Here is a 13,889-nt window from a genome sequence, read left to right on the forward strand (position 1 = left end):
AGCACTCTGAACATGCTTCTGCCAATCTCTTGTTGCCTGGAAGACGACTGCTGTCCATCACTCAGTTGCCTGACTGCCTGCGATGGCGTCAAGTATGACACAATTTGCCTTTCGTGCACTTCGAGGCCGCGGAAGCCATTTGTCCTCGAATTTGAGAAGAATCTTTGGCTCTGGGAAACCTTTTTTTGAGCTGGACCGGACAACAATGCCGCTTTTCCTTGCAGCGCGTGGCCTCTCCGCACTATGAATTCGGCTTGCCCTCGCCTCTCTGCTTCTCTCGCAATCGAAGTCACGAACCCTCTCGACTTCTGCCAAGACCACGACAGCCTCGGTGCTTCTCGATACTATCCGTTTGCGCACGATCGCCGTTTCGCGACCATGGACAAGGAAAGAGGCGTATCGTCTTGTGAGACAGGCAAGCAGACGGCGCCGACGATGGGCGCAGAATATGATTGCATCAGAGAAGAATGGACGGAAGAGAGAGTCAAGACAACACGCAAAAACGCGAGGGAAATAAGGGACACAAAAGGCTTGTACCTCGTCTACGCCTTGCTCTCGGCATTCGTTCTGTTGGGCTACCTCTCGTTCAAAACATGCTGCATCGTGAAGCCTCCATTGCTCTACCTTGCAAGATACATCATCGACAGGTATACCCACACAGGGCTGGAGTCGCGCATCCCTCTTATCAATCGCACGTGGACGATCGTGCCGAAGATATGGCCCGACGATAGCGCGCTCAGCAAGGATGTTGCCGGAACAGACTCATGGCCTTGCCAGCGAGACATTATCGTGGCGTGGCTTCGACGACTGCGTAACGGACAGCGACCGTATTCGCCGGGGGAAGAGGCGACTTGGGTTTGCGGCATGTTGACCATGGTGATGTTCGCGATATTTCTGGCATTGCTCGATCAATGGCTGGATGGTCACATTGATTTCGGATCGATCGGAAAGTGGATGTCTGGCGGCAAATGAGTACAACAGCACATCACGATGCGGGAAGTATAGCCGTGGGCGTTCTTGCGATGGGTATGCTCTTCTCCTGAAGCCTCCAGCTAAAGAGCCAAGATCCCGGGTTATCAAAGGGTCTCAGCATTGCTGTGCGGTGGACACTTGGGCAGCGGGAGCGGTCTGTGATCTGAATGCGATCGAAAAGCGCACGGACATTTCCATGTCAACAGAGTACTGGCCAGACCAACATTCGAGATATTGTCAGAATACAGCCCATGGCAAGTCAAATACAAAGGGAGCAGTATTGCAGATCAGTGATGACTCCGTTTTGGAACGAAAAGCTTTCGTATACGACGTCCGCTGAAACTTTTCTGTACCAAATCGGTGCCTGCCGTGTGCATGTTGCCTGACCGGTCAAGTCAGGACGAGTGAAAGGGGATAAAGCTTGGCTGCACTGTCCTGCAGGCTGCAGGTTGCCGCAGCCTGACTCATCATGAATCCTTTTTGTTGCTTGGGCGCAACAGGCACCAACAACCACAATACAGTTCTTTCTGTGACGACTCGATCAGGTCCTGGTCCCTTCGAAAGGCGCGCACTTGTTTTTGTAATAATTTTAACAGCTTTGCGACATCCCCTCCATAGCTGCGACTTGCACCAACGCCAAGCCAGGACAATCGAGCACGTATCGCCACAACTTTGGCAGCTCTGAATACTGGTGTCGACAACCTGCGCCGCCATCACAATGGCTTCCCTTCCAGACGACTTCTTGTCGTCGCCGGCACCAAATATCACAGTGAATCGCATCGACTTCGCTGAGAGCACACTCCCATGTTACGCAGGCCTTTACGCCGTGATTCTCGACAATGTACTCAGCCCAGAGGAGTGCAAGCAATTCATCTCCGCAGCCGAAGCAACAACAAATGGCGAATGGGAGCGAGCCATGATCAATATCGGAGGTGGTCGTCAAGAATTACACACTGACGCTCGGAATTGCGGGCGCATCATCTGGGATTCTCGCGCGATCGTTGCCAAGATTTGGAAGCGCATCGAGCACTTGCCGGAAGTACAGGAGATCGTGCGTCTGGAGAATGTTCCGACAATCTTCGGGAATGGTCCTGCGAAGCGAGGTGAGATCTGGAAGTTCACTCGACCAAACGAGCGCATGCGATTTCTCAAATACGTAGGAGGAGAGTACTTCCGACCTCACTGCGACGGGGCATACGAGACACCGGACAAGAAAGAGAGGTCGTACTTTACAATGCACCTGTATCTGAACAGTGGAGGAGTGCTGTCCAAGGAAGAGCTCGCCAAGCTGAGTGCTGAAGAGCGCAAGAACGTGCTGATCGGCGGTGCGACCACCTTCCACAGGCCGAACATGGATCGCAGCAAAGACATTGATGTCCTGCCAAAGACTGGTCGCATCTTGATTTTCCAGCATCGGAACCTGCTTCACAGCGGAGACGATGTACTGCGCGGGGTCAAGTACACGATGCGGACAGATTTGATGTACACGTGGGAGGCTTCGGACAATGGAATTCAGAGCAAAATGCCGGCACTTGATGATTGATTTGATTTGCGGCTCAAGTGAATGGTAGTGGTCGTGGCCGAGTGGCTTCTCCAAGAGAGCGTGTTGCCCAGCGAGTCCGTATTTAATCTACCAAAATTGCAGATTTCGAAGTCATTGTTAGTAGTATTCTTGCTCTCATCAGTGCTCAGAGTTCGTACTCACCTTGAAGAAAGAAAAGTGAAGCGCCGTCCTCACAAGAGTAATCGGAATCGAATGATATCCGGAACTTCCGCCCACCATATCTCGCGACAGGTGTGGATGGCAGAAGCTCAGATACGCTGCGTATTGCACTAAAGTGATCGTACCTCTTCTTCAGAGAAAGAGCATACACACAATCTTCGCACCGGCTCCCATAGCCACAGAGGGTCCAAACAAAGTCTGGTCCGTGTGGCTGAGATTTCTGATGCCGAGTGCAACCATGAAGTCATGGCAGGCCCTCACGGGCAGTGATGCCGAATGCCGCCACGGAGTGTGGCATTGGGCAGTGCAGTTGGTTGAAGATTACTCCGAATTTCTCATTTGCCAGGAAGACGAACCGGGCGCGCGAGCGCGCGAGGTTTTCGTCGGTGTGTGAGCAAAGAAACGCAGCATTTGTGAGGACGGCGCTTGGAGAGAGAAGGGAAGAAGGTGGTGAGTCGGAATTTGGAAGTTTGAGAGAAATGCTAGTGCGGCTCTGCGGGTGGGGCCGACATGACTCGCGTATTCTGCCTGCCTTGTGCTGGCTTGGACAGGAGAAGCAGACGCGTGCTGGGAAAGCATCAGCACTGCACTCCACGATGTCATTGCCATTTGTGATGCGAGAGTCCATTCCGCTCTTTCTATACGACGGAAGACTTCATCACACATCTTCGCGCCGAGCAGCTTGTCGCCAAATCCCCGCCATTCTCGCGTCTTAAGTCCTGGAGCGCGACGCATTCCTGATACAAATTCATCCACTGAAGAACGAACATTAGGAGTGACCTGTAATGTCTCGCCGTACCGAGGCAGACACGGTATATGAGGTGGACATAATTGATGAGGATACTGCTGGGCGCTGCCATTCTGGTTACTCAAAGGCCTTCATCACGTTGGTTGCGTCAAGAGCAGAACATGGGTCGTAGCGAAGTCCACATCCCGAAAGTCGGGTTATGCGCAGTATTACGGTCGTTGCTGTTTAGTCCCTCGTCCTGGCGCTTTGTTGGCACGATGTTGAGGACGGTGAGCGCAATTTTGGCTACGGCCGAAGGATGCCCATCTGTTCCCGCAGCCTTACAATGGCAGTCTCTTACACGGGAGTACAATTGACTAATCGTATAGGATATACTGTAGCTTTTCCGATGTCTCTTCAATCTTGCCGACAAGCCGGATGAGGGACTTGCCAAACCTGGGAAAGTCAAATCACGCCTTGGCCCCGGCCCATGACGACGAGCTGCATCTCTCCACTTGTTCCTGCATTTCCTCTCGTCACGAAGTTGAGCCTCTCGGCCTCTGCAGGCATTGGGGACTGCATCTGTTGACAATTCCGAGTGCCTGCTAGTATATAATGGCAGCACCGAGGTAAGTCGTGGTCTTGGTTCATCTGCATCCTCACCCAGCCAGGCACGATGAGGGTCAGCCAGCTCTTTACCGCGAGCAGCTATCTGCTGTGCGCTGCGTCAACTCAGCGCATCCTGTTCCCGTCCAACGATAGAAAATCGACTTGGGAGCTTGGTTCAGGGTTCGTACTTTCGCGGGAACACGATCGTCTTCAGATCAACAGTCAATCACTGGACATCTGGAGCACGGCAACGGACAAGCCTTTTATCAGGGCCAGCGCTGGCAATGACTCCGTCACTGGCTCGAACGGCGCTTTCAACATTACTGAGATCGATATCGATACGACCGATGGCCAAGACATCGAGGACGTCCAGCTTGTGGATTGGGATGGGACAGCAACTGGCAAGGCAGCGCGAATCAGTGGTCAGCTGACATTCAATGGACAAGTGAGCGGGCAATACGCTTTGTACTTTTGGGTGCCTAGTGATCTCTCCGACCGCATTGCCTTTTATCTCGACATTACATCTGCCACCGGGGACCCGTTGAAGAAACTCTACTTCAGTTTCACCTCGAATGCCGGCGAAGACTTCTACGGACTTGGAGGGCAGGCGTCATTCGCCTCGCTCAAAAATCAAAGCATTCCCGTCATTACACGAGAACAAGGTGTCGGACGAGGCGATGAGCCAATTACCTCCTTGGAGAATGCCAACAACTCGATTGCAGGCGGCAGCTTCTACACAACCTACACGTCTGTTCCGTCCTACATCTCGACTGACGCCAGAGTTTTCTACCTGTCGGAGAAGAGCACAGGCTACTCCGACTTTGACTTCACTCAGCCAGATGCTGTCACGATCCGGTACGATTCATTGAGTGTAGATGGAGGATTCACCAGAACTGAGAATCTGTTTGACGCGATCGAGGCGTTGACGGCATACACTGGAAGACAGCCGGCATTGCCAAAGTGGGTGGATGATGGTGCCATTCTCGGCATCCAAGGTGGCCAGGACAAGGTCAACCGGATCGTCGAGCAAGGTCTTCAACTGGGCGCTCCCATTGCTGGTGTCTGGCTGCAAGATTGGGTTGGCACTCATAGCCAGGTCGGACCATACTTGAACATTTCCAGACTGTGGTGGAACTGGGAGAATGACGATGTCCTGTACCCGACGTGGACCGAGTTCGTTCAGAACCTCCGCGATCAGTACAATGTCCGCACTTTGTCGTACATCAACACATTCCTCACCAATGTTACGACGAAAGACACTGGCTTCAGAAGGAACTTGTATGAAGAGGCGAGCGCCAACCACTACTTCGTGCAGAACACGACAACTAACTCCACGGCCATCATCTCAAGTGGCCCAGGCCTTCAAGCTGGAGTCGTGGACCTCACAAACCCATACCTGCGGGCCTGGTACGAGGATGTTTTGCGTCAGCAGGTTTGGAACTCGAATATTTCTGGCTTCATGACTGATTTCGGCGAGTACACACCTCTGAGCGGAGATGTCAAGGTTTATGATGCAGTCAGCGACGCGTTCTTCTACCACAATGCTTATCCGACACAGTGGGCAGCGTACCACCGGGCTCTCGTGGAGGATCTCGGTCTGCAGGACGAAGCAGTTCTGTTCCATCGCTCTGCTGCACAATCCTCTCAAAAGTACATGAATCTCTTCTGGGTTGGTGACCAAAATGTTGACTGGGGCGTTAACGATGGTATCAAGTCTGTCGTCACCATCATGGTACACATGGGTTTCTCCGGCTATTCGCAGCAGCACTCCGACGTCGGTGGCTACACGACAGTATTGACCTACAACAACTACAACATCACTCGGTCGCCCGAGCTTCTCGGCAGATGGGGAGAGCTCGCAGCCGTCAGCAGCGCCGCTTTTCGTTCCCACGAAGGTAACATTCCGTCCGTCAATGCGCAGTTCTACAGCAACACTACTACCTACGAGTACTACGGCTACAATGCGCGACTTTTCGCCTCGCTGGGCAAGTACAGACGCCATATTCTGGAGACTGAGAGTGAACCGAAAGGATGGCCGCTCCTTAGACCCGTAGTGCTGGAACACCCGCAAGACCTGAGAGCTCGCAATATTAGCTACCAGAGCTTCTACTTGGGCCAGCATCTCTACGTTGCACCAGTCCTCGACCCTCAAACCTTCGAAGTTACTGTGTACCTGCCATCTGGCAACGGCAACAGGACTTACGAGCACGTCTGGACTGGCACGAAGTATAACGGTGGCCAGGACGTGACTGTTGCCGCGCCATACGGCAAGCCAGCCGTCTTCCTTGTCAATGGTGCGAGAACGCCGGAGCTCCAGCCCTTCTTAGATTTTGTGAAGGCAGAGAATGGCACGAAATTGAGCGTGGAGTAAATGCACAGTACAATCTGGAGACAGAAGGGCTCAAGCGGATTTGATAATACAGCAAACGCTGACCACCTCGATAGACATGCTTGTCGTTACATCGGCGGCGTGCAATTCAAGTCGTGCTCAATTAGCCCATTCCCGTTCGCCTTTGTGAGATTATCCTGCCGAATCCCAGCCATGTTGTGGGGCTACGAGCGTCCACAGGTATCAATGCGGCCGGCTCGACAGACGGGTCTGATAGATCGCGGAGGAGCAACCTTCGTTGGGCCACGGATCGTTGCAGCGAGTAACGACTTCTCCAGATTTTGTTGTTTCGGCACAGACTGTCACCACTGACACAGGATTATCAGAATCTGCTTGAAAGTTTCTGCATTTTGCTATCCATAGCCCAATTTACTGACTTGGAACTACAGAGACGTAGCACTTGATGCCAACCGAGTCGATTTTGAGCCGCAGAGGCCTATGCAAGGTCAAGCTAAGCTTTGCGGGTGGATGCGAGTCAAGCATTGATCCGCTTGCGCAATTCATGTGCATGTTCAGAAACCAAGCGAGGGTTTTAACTTCATGTGCCTGTTTCATGTTGTGCATATGGAGCTCACTCCGCATCAGCATGCACCCATTTCTGGCGATATGAGACTCTTGATGCACCACGGAACCTATTCGAGCGCCGCATGAGATCATTGTGCAAGCGAAGTGGAAGCGACCAGGGACCAAGTCACGTCCGCAAGCCCACAATAGTGTCATGCCGCCCTCCAGTAACTCAGTTTCAGCATCGATGCTCAATGCTGAAATTGCGACACTTGAAGCTGGCCAAGGTTGCAAATGGCAAGACATGCTAACTACATGAATCTGGTCGAAGAGTCAGCAATACTGGCTGATCTTGCGAAGCTCCACGATTTTGGAGCACATGGCGTTCAGACCCAACTGGCCGGAACCTCCAAGCCGTGCGATGCTTTTGACAGCTTTATGGAATCATACCTCAGAGAAGATACTGCTTCCCATAGTCATTCACCACTTTCCAGCATTCACGACGACACTGGGCATCTGATCAACTGAGCTAATTACTGGATGTAGATTCTCGGTCGCCCAGCAAGTTGTTTCTCAGCCATGAAACATGCAGCCTCTATTGGTGTGACAAATTCACGCCACAATTTGGTCCTGCCTATTTGATGCTCTATGACATCTTCGCTTGTACAGAGAGGTCTCTACAGTGTCCTCTTCTCTAGCTACGGCACCTCACGCACGACTCGACTCGAAAAGCTATAATTAGGTGTGAGGCAAAGCTGGGGTTTTGTCAAAATTCTCCGCGTCTGTATCAGCTTCCACCGCAGCGGGACGATCTTACTCTGGATTCGCTGGTATGCTTGAGTGTTGGAGCACGTACTGTGAGGACCGCAATCTACCACAAGAAAGACGATTAATCTAGGCGAACAATGTGTTGGATGGATCCATCTGCGCTGGGGAAAAGCCATGGAGCAAGAAAGAGAAGCCCTCTTGCGCTCGCCAACATAACGTATCTCAATTCCAGCAACAACGCAAGGCTCAAACCAAGGCAATGTCCCGCAATTCAAGGCAAAGATTGGAGCCAATGTGGTCTCCTCGCCCACCGCCTATGGGAACATATGCTGTGCATGCAGAGCATCGTGCATTTGAAACCCCAACAATGATGCATGCCGCACACTTGACTAAGTCTCTTGCGGAGACCTCCAGTGCTCAACAAGTGCACCGGCGGCATGCGTGTGCTAACGGTGCCGGAAGTTTGAGCTAACAATCGATACGCCTTTGGTTGTTTTTGCTGGGCATGGTGTATGATGGATATAAGAGGTGGAAGCGAGCCACCTTGAATGCCCTTTGCCAGAGCAGCTCCGAGGTGCTAGCTCCCTTGTTCCTTTCGTTTCAATTCATTTCGCTGCCGCCGTTCGCTTGTTCGAGTGCCTGCTTTGTGGAAGAAAATGAAGTTTTCTCCGGCTTTCGTAGCCCTCGTGGCGCCACTGGTCTTCGCGCAGGATTTCGCTAACATTGGCGATGTCGTTGATGCGCCATTGAAGGCGGCTGGAGGCGTTCTCAACGATGCTCCTGTCGTCGATGATTTGTTTCCTCGCAAGAAATTCCGCTTTGCTCGTGGCCACGGAGCTGGCTCCAACTTTGGCCTTCCTGAATCGAAGGACAAGAGACAGTACTATCCCGAGCCGTGCTATGGGGACTACTGTGAGTTCCTTGCTATACAGCTTCTGAATTGTGAGATACTGATGACCACCTACAGGCGAGGCTACCACCACGACTACTAGGCCGACTCGCCCTCCACGTTCGTCTTCTACCACCGTTACGGTCAATCCTGTCACGCCAACTTCTACTTCCACCCGTTCTTCTTCTTTAGTGACGACTCGGACACGCTCTGTCAGTTCTTCTACTCAATCGTCTTCGCTTACGTCTGCAACGAGCTCAGTTCGTTCTTCCACCCTGAATACTTCTTTTGGTGCTAGCTCTACTGGACTCTCCACTTCTACAAGCGGATCTGCAGTTCAGTCTTCTTCGCAGACGAGCTCTGGACGTAGCTCCTCCACGAGACAATCAACAAGACCATACACTACGTCTTCTCAGACAAGCTCTGCAGGAACTTCGTCGTCGTCGACAAGCATCGGCCAGACTTCGTCTACGTCTTCCCAGACGAGCTACGTGCCGACTCAGTCTACCTCTTCCCAGCAGAGCTCTGGACGCACCTCGTCCACTTCCCAGACAAGCTCTATTCGCTCTTCTACAGCTTCCGAGTCAGCTACGAGATCTTCGTCTTCTTCTCAAACGAGCAGTGCTCGTTCGTCCACCGCCAATGGGAGCTCTACTCAATCGGGTTCTAGCTCTTCGCAGACGAGCTATGCACCAAGTTCATCTACGTACACTCAAACGAGCTCTGTCAGGTCATCTACTTCTAGCGGATCCGCTACGAGGTCATCTTCGTCCTCCGGCATGACTTCGATTGGCTCATCTACATCGAGTGAGAGCTCCACTCGTCCTGTCTCTACCTCTTCCCGTACAAGCTCCGTTCGCGCCTCGTCTTCAACTGACCAAACGAATCCAGGAGGCTCATCCACTTCGATGTCCTCGCAGACTAGCTACTCTCAGTCAACAACCTCGGGCACTCGATCCTCAAGCCGGTCTTCATCTTCCTCGGTTGAGACCAGCCCGATTCAGTCTTCTACTTCTTCCGGATCCGCGACTAGATCTTCTTCTACGTTGTACCAGACAACTACGGCACAGCAATCTACCACGACTGAATCCGCCACCAGGTCTTCTTCGATCTCGACGCAGACCAGCTCCGGTCGGTCTTCATCCTCGAGCGAGTCTTCCACGAGATCTCCTTCCACCTCTTCGCAGACAAGCTACTCGCGATCATCTAGCTCGGAGACTAGACCTTCTACGTCGTCGCAAACCACTTACAGTCGGTCAACTACATCCGGTTCTGGATTCTCGTCGACAACTGAATCTTCCGCCAGCTCTTCCATGACTTCTTCTCAGTCGATCCCGATCCAGTCCTCCACGTCGACTGAATCTTCGACTAGATCCACTTCAACTTCCCTGCAGACCAGCTACAGCCAATCATCAAGCACAGGGTTGGGGTCCTCTTCGACAAGCAGGTCTTCTATGCAGCCATCGACATCAACTACTGTCACCGCAGGACCTGTCACGTCGTCGATGAGCTCTACTCCGGGCTCTTCTACGACCAGCTCTGGCACTCGTTCGTCTTCTAGTGTTGATACGAGCTCCACCGCGCTGTCCTCTTCGACAGGCATCTCCTCTTCGACTCAAAGCGAGTATTCGTCGACCACAGGCTTGTCTTCTACTCGCGGCCCAAGCACGACAACTGAGACGTACTCTACTACTCGATCCTCATCGACCCAGGTCGGACCGTCTTCGACCCAGAGCGAGTATTCATCGAGCACTGGCTTGTCTTCAAGCACCGGCCTGTCATCTGCTCGTGGCCCAAGCACTACCACAGAATCGTATTCCTACACTAGATCCTCATCGACGCAACCTGTATCCTCTTCGACCCAGACTCCATACTATTCATCTACCGGTTCGTCGTCGACCACTGGCTTATCCTCTACTCGTGGCCCTAGCTCTTCGTCTACCGAGACTTCCTCCACTCAGTCATCGTCGACGCAACCTGGATCTTCTTCTTCCGCCACGTACTCTACAACACAGACTGAGTCCTCCTCCACTACGGAATTGTCATCCACTCGCGGCCCTAGCTCTTCGTCTACCGAATCGTATTCCTTCACTTCATCGTCGTCGACTCGGCCCGGATCCTCGTCTACAACTGCTTTGAGCAGCACTCGCGACGCTTCCTCTTCGTCCACCGAGCTGTACTCTACTACTCAGTCCTCGTCGACTCAATCTACTGCGGCTTCCACCACTGCTCTGAGCTCCACCCGTGACTCCTCTTCATCTTCCACAGAATCGTATTCAGCTACTCAGTCTTCCTCAACACTGCCATATACATCTTCGTCTACTCAGTCTGCTTCGACACAGACTGGACCGTCTTCTTCGAAACTCTCCACGTCAACACAGACTGGAACCTATTCGGCAACCCAGTCAGCTTCGACCAGTGAGCTCTCTACATCTTCCAGATCCACTTCCCAGTCTGCAATTTCCTCGACTATGGGACCTTCTTCCTCATCCACTCAATACTCATCTACAACAAGGTCTCTGTCCGCATCGACCTCGGGAGGGGCATCGTCGACCTCCGAGACCTCCAAACGATCTGAATCTACCTCTACTCGCTCCTCGTCGCTCTCAAGCTCGACTTCCGGATCTACTTCGGACATTGTCTCGACATCAACACAGCCGTTGTCTACTTCGACACGTTCTTACTCGACTAGCGAAGGTGCTTCAACCACTGGAGGAACGACTGAATCAAGCTCCACCATGACCGCGTCGACCTCAACTCGTTACTCCAGCTCTGGAACTGCTTACACATCCACTTCGGAGACCATGGAATCATCCACACGGTACCAATCAACCTCTTTGGGATCTTCTTCGACTAGACCTATTTCGACATCCACTTCTGGTTCTTTGTCTAGCACTACTCGGCCTGCGTCGACGTCTACTCAACTCTCTTCTACTGGTGGCGGCGAGACGACCTCCACTCGTGTCTCATCCTCTTCAGGTACTGTATCAACATCAACTTCTGACCGACCCGAGTCTACCTCGACTCGTGCTCAATCCACGTCCACTCTCTATCAGTCGACCTCTCTGCAATCGTCTTCCACTAGACCGGTCTCGACATCCACTTCTGGGATTGTTTCTTCAACTACTCGACCTGTATCAACTTCTACCAGGCTCTCCACTACTGCTGGTGGTGAAACAACTTCTTCTCGTGCTTCCTCTTCAAGCATTGTATCAACGACGACTTCTGGACGACCCGAATCTACTTCGACTCGTGCTCAATCTTCTTCATCAACTCGTGCTCAGACGACCTCTACGCGTGCTCAAACGACCTCTACTCGTGCTCGAACAACTTCTACTCGTGCTCAGTCGACCTCCTCTCGCTCTGCATCGACCTCTACTCGCTCTACATCCACTTCCGCGCGATTGTCTTCTACCTACGGCCCTTCGTCGACCTCCACTCGTCTGACCTCTACTACCGCGGGTCCAGTCACCACCAGCGCCTCATCGACATTCAGAACCTCTACAAAGACGTCCGCCAGGACAACGACCACGACCCAAGCATATGGTGGAGGCTACGGAGGCAATGGAGGCTACGGCAACGGTAACGGTGGATATGGCAATGGTGGCTATGGAAACGGCGGCTATGGCAACGGAGGTTACGGCAATGACGGCTATGGCTCTAACAAAGGACACAACAAGGGAGGATATCGACCAGGTCGTGGCAGAGGCTACGGCAAAGGACGCAACAATGGCTGGAGGAATTGGTTCGGTCAATGGTGGTGATCCAGCAGAACTTGGGAACAAGGACTAGCAACCCCCTCGACGATTTCCTGACGAAACCAGGGAAGAGTTGCTTCTGGATGCAGCTCATGTGAACGAATACATTGGAAACAGGAAATGTAAACTACAGTAACGATCGTGTTCAGCTGACGCTGCCACTCTTTTGGAAGGATATGGAAGATGAGAAAGAGGGAAACGGGGAATGAGAGTATACTTCGATTCGAACGATTTATGTATGAACAACAGGAAATGGTGGTTTTGTCTCTTCGATTCTCTCTTTTGAGCACTCAGCTTCTGCGCATGAGTAACCAAGACTACCGCCATGCACTATCGCATCACCACTGACCGCCAAGAATAGAAGAGACGTTTTGCCAATCATTCTCGGCACCAAAGTGGACCTCCTTGGTCAAGACGGTTCAGCCTTCGCATGAACTCTGCTGTGGCAGCGTGTAAGGAAGTGAGACATCGGCGGACTGGATAGACCGAGACACGGCAGATAGCTCAAGCTTCGGCGTGGTATCGCGTGACGCGGTACCAAAAAGTCTATGCTCCTGTATGAGGATTTGCATCATACAGTACTGTAGTCCACGTCGCCGTCATCATGATTAACACGTTGTGTGCAGAGTCGTCGAGCATCTGGTGTCGGTAAGACAGGGATAGAAAAGTCGCAGTGGTTGGTGGTTTCGTTCTCTAATCGACGGAGATTACTCAATGAGGACTGGAAGACAGGAACAAGAAAATTTGACATTTGTAAGTGCCGGCAATCTCAGAAAGCATGCATAAAAATTAGGTTGTGAATCTTTGCGATTTTGGCTATTCTTGCCGATGGGAGGTCGATGGAGTACTGCACAAATGCGTTCAGATCCACCTCGTATCGAACGAAAGAAAAACATACCATGACTTCCTGCTCCGCAGTAGCTCGTTTCAATACGTAGTAGCATGTGTTTACAAGGATGCCGCGATCCGTGAAGAAGATCGATCTTGTCGATCACATCCATCGTCCTCCGACCTCGACTCCACAATCATCAACTTTCGTATTCGTATGCACACATGCTCATCACAGCAGAAATCCAGCACCGCCGCCCAGGAGTCGTGAAGAAACTAGACTCACATTCATCAACCTGACACAAACTATCGATCACACCCATCACGAACGACAGTTGCCAAGCCGGTCGACCAGCTCAAGTGTTTCGTCCGAATTGGGACAGAAAGTTCAGATAGGATCTGGTAAAGCCCCACACTGGGACGAAGTTTCGCCCGTTTTAGCTCTGCAAGGGAGATTTGCAAGTGATGTGCAGCCCCTCCCGATGCCAGCCGGGGCTGCCGAGTGCCGAATGCAACTGCATGTCTATTTTGTTTTGAGATTCTTATACAGGATGTTTTTGTGGGAATGTCTCGGTAGTGGGACGCGAACGTTTGGACTGTGTTGACTTTGTGTCGAGGGATTCTCAATTATGCATGCCATGCGATGCAGTTTGTTGCGCAAAGTCTTGCTCATTAGCCGCTGCCGTCGTCCTTCTTGTCCCCTTGGCAGTGACACTTTGAAA

General features: G+C 52.2%; 5 protein-coding genes across 5 annotated transcripts; all 5 read left to right on the forward strand.

Moving 5' to 3' along the window:
• Positions 1-378: 378 nt before the first annotated feature.
• On the forward strand, positions 379-972 carry CKM354_000608800 (uncharacterized protein; the record flags this gene model as incomplete). Its single annotated transcript, XM_044801387.1, has 1 exon — positions 379-972. One exon carries the CDS (start codon positions 379-381, stop codon positions 970-972), a length of 594 nt encoding a protein of 197 aa, XP_044657322.1.
• Positions 973-1,690: 718 nt separating this feature from the next.
• On the forward strand, positions 1,691-2,515 carry CKM354_000608900 (uncharacterized protein; the record flags this gene model as incomplete). Its single annotated transcript, XM_044801388.1, has 1 exon — positions 1,691-2,515. One exon carries the CDS (start codon positions 1,691-1,693, stop codon positions 2,513-2,515), a length of 825 nt encoding a protein of 274 aa, XP_044657323.1.
• Positions 2,516-4,098: 1,583 nt separating this feature from the next.
• Positions 4,099-6,402, forward strand: CKM354_000609000 (uncharacterized protein; the record flags this gene model as incomplete). The annotated part of the gene is made up of 1 exon (XM_044801389.1): positions 4,099-6,402. The coding sequence occupies one exon, from the start codon at positions 4,099-4,101 to the stop codon at positions 6,400-6,402; it is 2,304 nt and encodes a 767-aa protein (XP_044657324.1).
• A 1,946-nt stretch (positions 6,403-8,348) lies between these two features.
• CKM354_000609100 (uncharacterized protein) lies at positions 8,349-9,251 on the forward strand (the record flags this gene model as incomplete). Its single annotated transcript, XM_044801390.1, has 3 exons — positions 8,349-8,604; positions 8,660-8,793; positions 8,952-9,251. The coding sequence occupies 3 exons, from the start codon at positions 8,349-8,351 to the stop codon at positions 9,249-9,251; spliced, it is 690 nt and encodes a 229-aa protein (XP_044657325.1).
• A 2,068-nt stretch (positions 9,252-11,319) lies between these two features.
• Positions 11,320-12,345, forward strand: CKM354_000609200 (uncharacterized protein; the record flags this gene model as incomplete). Its single annotated transcript, XM_044801391.1, has 2 exons — positions 11,320-11,402; positions 12,078-12,345. 2 exons carry the CDS (start codon positions 11,320-11,322, stop codon positions 12,343-12,345), a joined length of 351 nt encoding a protein of 116 aa, XP_044657326.1.
• Between the last annotated feature and the right edge of the window lie 1,544 nt (positions 12,346-13,889).

The sequence above is a fragment of the Cercospora kikuchii genome (assembly GCF_019650295.1).
Source record: "Cercospora kikuchii DNA, contig_00003, whole genome shotgun sequence".
NCBI classification, from domain to species: domain Eukaryota; kingdom Fungi; phylum Ascomycota; class Dothideomycetes; order Mycosphaerellales; family Mycosphaerellaceae; genus Cercospora; species Cercospora kikuchii.